This window comes from Ricinus communis, chromosome 4 (genome assembly GCF_019578655.1).
Source record: "Ricinus communis isolate WT05 ecotype wild-type chromosome 4, ASM1957865v1, whole genome shotgun sequence".
NCBI classification, from domain to species: domain Eukaryota; kingdom Viridiplantae; phylum Streptophyta; class Magnoliopsida; order Malpighiales; family Euphorbiaceae; genus Ricinus; species Ricinus communis.
Genome location: NC_063259.1, coordinates 30211287 through 30217675, shown reverse-complemented (window position 1 = coordinate 30217675; position 6389 = coordinate 30211287). Strand labels below are relative to the sequence as shown.

General features: G+C 31.0%; 1 protein-coding gene across 1 annotated transcript; it reads right to left on the bottom strand.

Annotated features, from left to right (window-relative positions):
* Nucleotides 1-366: 366 nt before the first annotated feature.
* LOC8281009 (cytochrome P450 714C2) lies at nucleotides 367-4156 on the bottom strand. Its single transcript, XM_002513649.4, has 4 exons — nucleotides 3516-4156; nucleotides 3123-3352; nucleotides 1837-2445; nucleotides 367-927 (listed from the first exon to the last, which is right to left on the bottom strand). The coding sequence occupies exons 1-4, from the start codon at nucleotides 3808-3810 to the stop codon at nucleotides 502-504; spliced, it is 1560 nt and encodes a 519-aa protein (XP_002513695.3). The 5' UTR covers nucleotides 3811-4156; the 3' UTR covers nucleotides 367-501.
* Nucleotides 4157-6389: the final 2233 nt, after the last annotated feature.

Sequence of the window (6389 nt, the reverse complement as noted above, 5' to 3'; positions counted from 1 at the left end):
AAGCTACTTGCACCCTGTTCAAAATGCTAGCTAGTAAGAAAGGATAGTTTCCATCTCGTCTTGCCGGGTAGTTAGACTTTGAAAACAGGATTTTTGACTATTCATCTAGTGGTTATTTACTTCAAATTCAAAGGTTTGACAAACACTGAAATTCTGTGCTTACTTTTCCATTTGTTGGTTCCAATAGGTTTTTGAAATGCATCTTAAATCAGGATCAAGTTCTTAATTTTTATCTCTTTTCAATTTCATTTTATTACAAATCAAATAGATTTTATCTATCTCTTTAAGTTAAGTAATACCCCAATTGAAGCAACTATGAGATCAACAGAATGAGTCAAGGCTAGCAGCTTGAATGATTCTGGCGACTAGAAGAAGAAAAGAAAATACTTTCCATTATTTTCCATATTACACAACAGAAACGAAAGAAGAGGAGCCGTTTTTGTGGCTCATGATGATCCATCCCACCATTTTTCAAGTTAATTTTATTCCTATCTACATAGCCTACAGGGGTTTAACAATAAGAGGCAAACCAAAACTGGGTCGTAAGGAGAGCAAAATAGAAGGGGAATGATAATAAGTTGGTGAAAGGGAGAAAGAAAACCTAGTGAGAATCAAGGTCAGGACAATCTTGTACTCCATCATTGACAAATTCCTACCTATGCACATTCTTCCTCCAAACCCAAATGGCAAAAAGCCCATCTTGTGTTTGCACCCACCATACAAGTCGTCCTTGAATCTCTCTGGTTTAAACTCCATAACATCTTCACCCCATAGATTAGGGTCGTGGTGCAATCCTACAACATCAATCCACATGTTGGTCCCTTCTGGAATAGTGAGGTTATTCACTTTAATATCTTCTCTTGCTTGCCTTTGTACATTAGGTGCTGGTGAGTACAGCCTCAACACTTCGTTCATTACCCAACCCATCTGCATCAGCAACATAATGTTCACATGGTTATTTTAGGTTCATAATTGGAAAAGAGATAAAAACAGAACACTCCAATGACAGACAAAAAATGGCAAAACGTATAATAGGCCTTTCATGGTCATTCTACATATTTTGTACCGTTGGCCGGTTCTAATTTGACAATAACCGCGTCTGCTACCTCTTCTTTTCGGCTGGTCAAAACTTATTGGGGTTTAGCCACCTGTTCCTATGGCTGGCTCTGGCCATAAAAGTGCTTTTTTGTTACTATTTGTCAATTATGACACTGATTTGTCCTTTTCTTTTTCTTTTTTCTGGACGGTATATTGCTCCAAAAGAAAAAAAAAGTTTTCTTGGTCACAAAAATTCTAAAGCAATTATTGATTTTTAATAGCAGAGCATCTATATATTTAACCTAATATATCTTAACATTAAATGAAATTCTAAATTCTCTCTTAATTTCTAATAAAATAACTAAATGCAATATATGTGTGACCATATGCGCGTGGACTTTTTGCTTATGTTGTATTTGACCTTGACCTTCTGAATTTGGTCTACGCTGTTCAAAACCAATTCAAATTTGTATTGAAATCATGAAATACATATAATAAAAAGAAGAAAATGTATATACACAGCAAATAGTAATCACGTAGTTTTGGTAAGTAGTGGTTGCAGTGAGAAGATATAATAAATGCCTACAGAATACAGATATGCATGTGACAATGCTTCTTTCACGTATATAGACAGCAAAGCATGTTGAATTATTAAACTCCACTTATAGTAGCTTAGACATGGAAAGTTTTTCACCATCAACAATTTCATATTTAATAATTCTGTATAAACCCATCAAGCAAACAAACAAGAAAAACGTTAATAAATAGATTCATGTGATGAAAGTTTAAAGGGTTTACCTTCTTAAGCCCAGCAAGAACAGAGAAATCGAGTTCTTTATCTTTAGTAACTTCTGTAATCTCCTCTCGTAACTGGACTTGCCACTCTGGATGTACAGCCAAAAGCAGCAATGTCCATGTTAATGCCAATGCCGTCGTTTCATGTCCACCAAAGAAGAAAGTTTTGCACTCATCGACCAGTTCTCGTGTGGATAATGTCTTCCCTAGCTTACCGTCCTCGTGATTCTCCGCCAGCAATAACCCTAACAAGTCCTTCTGGATATGCCCACCATTTGATCTCTTACGATCCGTTATAATCGATAAAAGAAGATCATCTATTTCTTTTCCAAGGTTCTTGGCCTCTAGGGTTTGTTTGGGGCACAGGAACTTGCTAAAGGGCACGCCTACATAACGGTTAGTCTTGAACAGAGTTATTTGCATGGCCCTTAATTTTTCAAACACTTGTCTTCCACTTTCATAGCCTATGCCAAAACTTGTCTTGGCGATGATTTCTCCAGCGGTTGCAATGATTTCTCTCTCGACGTCAATTTCTTCGTAGCCAGAATTTATGAGGTCTCCCCACTTGTCTAGCATGTTAGTGGTGGACTCCACCATTAAGCTTGCCATAGCCTATATATATATATACATAAATAAAAAAAGAAAAAGGGTCAAGAAAAAAGAAAAGAATTTATAGGTTGATTATACAATAACTAAATTAATAATTACACTAATCACTAGCTACCAAGCTATATCTAGGTTATATCTCATGATTAAGCCTTGTAAAGTAAGACTTGGATTGCAGAAATTCGCTTGACTTGTGTATAATTTATTTATTTATATATTCTGATGACTTTTAAGACAAAGTTAAAATTCTAGCCATCCATCCATATATACTCTTCAGATTTGCGCTTGACAGCTTTTTACTTTAGGTTGTCCATCAGCACTTGGTACAAATAACTAGATTCTTGGGAAAAGCATACATTACTTTATCCAATTTATGTAAATTGATGCTGCATATTTACACAAACAATAAAAAATTATGTCCAATTTTAAAGCCTGTCTAAGTTACGCTATCTATGTTTAACACTAAAATAATCACATGCATCTACCATAATATCTCTCTTTTGTCTTACAATTAATTGAGGTTAACTATCGAGTTTCACTTGCCATAAATGCAAAATCATATTCATCAATTCCATCCAATAATTATATTTTGATGAATGCAATATTGTGGGATGTGAGGCTAGTTCGTATTCTTAAGAGAAAAAGATTATGTAGAGAGAGAGAAGGGTAAGGAACTAATTAACCTTCAAGTTGGCCGGAGAAAGTGCAGGGGTGATAATATGACGGTGACGAACCCAGTCATCACCTTCAACCATAATCAAACCATCACCGAACATTGGTTTTCTGTCATGTTTAAACACATTGGGCTTTCCCCAGCTCTTCCCCATCACGCCATTAGACATTCTTTTAAGGAACTCTGGGTCTGCTATATATAAAAATGGCTCTGTACCTAACCAGTATATGAATACCTTTCCTGCGCCACCAAAACGATACACATAGTTAAGAATATATATATATATGCATCTGCTATAGGTTACAGCAAAAAATCAGCAGTAGCTAGTTCAATTTGTTTGTTTAACTACGTGATGGTTAAAGAATGCGATAGAAAGCGAATGATAAGAAAGAATAAGACATACCATGAGACTCCTGCCATTGGGCAAAGTAAGGAAAAACAGTTGAATGAATATCATTGGAGATAGTTAAAGATCCATTAGAAGAAGCAGAAGCAGCACAAATTTTACTGATCTTTTTCATCTCCTCTATATTTCCTAGAGGGAAACTTGGGGTTGGACCTCCAAATCCATTCTTTTGAAGCTTCAAATACGCCTTATAAGGTGAAATCCAGAAAGAAATCAATACTCTCAGAAACAAGTAAAGAAAAACACCAAAGACCGTCAAGGTAAAAGCTTTAGATAGATAAAGGAACTCCATCTCTGTCACTTAATCTCTATCTCAATATCTCTCTCTTTTATGCACAAGACAAGCAGAAAACGAAAAACACAAAAACCAATCAGAAAGCAATGTGTTTGGATTGAAACGACAAAGTAGCTACAATTAGCTCCTACAGGTTTTCTATAGTGTGGGTTGATGCAAAGGATGGCACCCGAAGAGGGGTATTTATAGATGGAGAGAGAGAGATACTATTGGAGAATGAATGTCGGAGTTTTGACTGTGGAACTGCACATTTACATGTAATGGTTGAACATTTTTAAGCTTCTCTCCTCGTTCAACCTTTTAGGTCTCTCTTTGTCTTTTTACACCTGATTTTTCTTTTCAATAGTCTCTTTCTCTTTTTGGCCATTTCTTTTTCTTCTTCTTCTTCTTCTTCTTCTTCTTCTTCTTCTTTTTTACAATACTTCGATTTTATTTTATTATAGTTATTTTACGCTTATCATAAAAATAATAATATAATTAATTCAACTTCCAAAAGTAAAATTATTCTTGTCTACTTTCTCTATTATAAGTTAGCTAATAACACAATTGTGCCCAAGCCGCCCATACTATTCCACAGATAATTCAGCCCAATACATCCTAACTTTCCAAATTGAAATTTCTTGGCATTTCATAGATAGACTTTGTAATTATTAATTATTAGTTGATTTATTTAATTCATGATTAAAATTCATCTAATAAATGAATTTACATATTATCATACCATCTATTCATTCTACGAATAGCGTACGTGAAATAATAGGAAATTCTACCACTTGAGAGAAAACTTTGGTTATTTCTTAATATATGATATCAAATGGATGCATATTAGAATTTAGAAATTGTTTGGAATGAGAATTTTTCAAAATCAAAAGTCTTAATATCATTATCTAGAATTTACTTATACACACAAAATATTGCCTTGAATTTCTGTAAAAGTAATTATTGTAACACTGGTAATTTGCATTCCTATTCTTATTACTTTAATCATAAATGATAATGTAAAATATTGTAATGGAGTCAATTTAATAAAAATATTAATATTTTCAAATTATTTATCGTGGTTTAAGGAATGATAACAATTTAAAATACTTTTTAAGTATCTATTTTAATATTCTACTAATACCCACAAATATAAAAATTATATTCGAAATATTTGTTATTAAATTAGTAATGATATATGATTGAATATTAAAATTATAATTAACTACTGTTTTGAGGATTGGAAATCCTTTTCAAGAACTAACTTATTGACAAATATAAAATCTAAAATAGAATTCTTTTAAGACCAGAATTATTATTTAATTATAAAAGTAGCTTATTAATTAATAACTATATTAAAAAATAAATATAAAATTGCATATTATCACTATAAAATTATAGATAAAAATATTTACACATGTCTTAAAACCATTACATATGTATATTAATTATAGGACTCAATGACTAATAGTATCTTACAAATAAAGATATCAATTCTATGTATAAATATTAGGTTTTTTTAACTAAAATAATATTATTGATGTATTTGTAATTGCTGTTAGATATTAAAAAAGAAAAGTATATTTAGAATTTCTTATTTAAAATATGTTAATTTTATAAACCCTTTTTTAATTTGCTTTTGAAAAAGCATCAATTCACCTATTTTCCAGTAACTTTTGAAATTCAAAAAAAAAAAAATAGAAATTGAGGTTGAAACTGCCCTCATATGTTTAGTTATTGTTTTTATCTTAAAAAATACGGGTTAGACATTATCCTCTCTGATTTAAGACACTCCTATAGATGTGCTATGGAGGCTTTCAGTTCAGTTTTCTCGACTTTCTGGTTCATGTCATTATTGGCCAACTGATGATCAGTTTGTAGGTCTTCATGAAAAATGCATGTATGCAAATGCTTGTTTGCCAATATGAGGGGCATAATTAAGTCTCTTAAATAACGAAAAGGTCATTTTTTATAATTACACTGATAATGAATATATTCTCAATCGATAATTACCTATTTTTCTATTTGTTTATCTTTTTGTGGGATTCCTTGATATTATGCCATGAAATTTAATATCTTTTTATTGGATTTGTGATAATAACATTTACCAAATTTATGTCCACCAAACCATTTTTGGTTTCATCTTATAATTTATTTCAATTCTTATCTAATTGTAATTGAGAACTAGCCCCTTCTTTATTTCTTATTCCTTTCTAATGACAGTTAATCACTTTTAGATCGGCAGTAATTATGTTTTTCTTCTTTATTGTTATTTATTTATTTTAATAATAAATATTAGTAATCTTTAAAAAATTTATAGAAATGTTAAGTTTTCATTCTAGAAAAATTTTATGGTATTCTATTACAAAAATGTTAAGTTCTTTCTTTATGGGAGTGGTAAAAAAATTCAATTAGTAATAATCATTATCTAATTAGAATACTAATTTATTAATAATATATGTTATTTTTTAAGATTATAATGAGTATTAATCAGGAATATAACTTATTTATAAATAAATTAATAGAAAAAAACTATAAAGTACGTGTCAAAAAAATTTTAAGTTTTAAAAATTTATATAATATAAAAATTAATTTTA

What these genes read in the sequence shown, in the direction of transcription:
- LOC8281009 (XM_002513649.4), bottom strand. Translation starts at nt 3,810, where the DNA reads ATGGAGTTCCTTTATCTATCTAAAGCTTTTACCTTGACGGTCTTTGGT. An exon ending in CCAATGGCAGGAGTCTCATG is followed by an intron (nt 3,353 to 3,515) that starts GTATGTCTTATT and finishes TTGGTGGCGCAG; the next exon opens with GAAAGGTATTCATATACTGG. An exon ending in TTCTTGCTGGGCTTAAGAAG is followed by an intron (nt 928 to 1,836) that starts GTAAACCCTTTA and finishes TTGCTGATGCAG; the next exon opens with ATGGGTTGGGTAATGAACGA.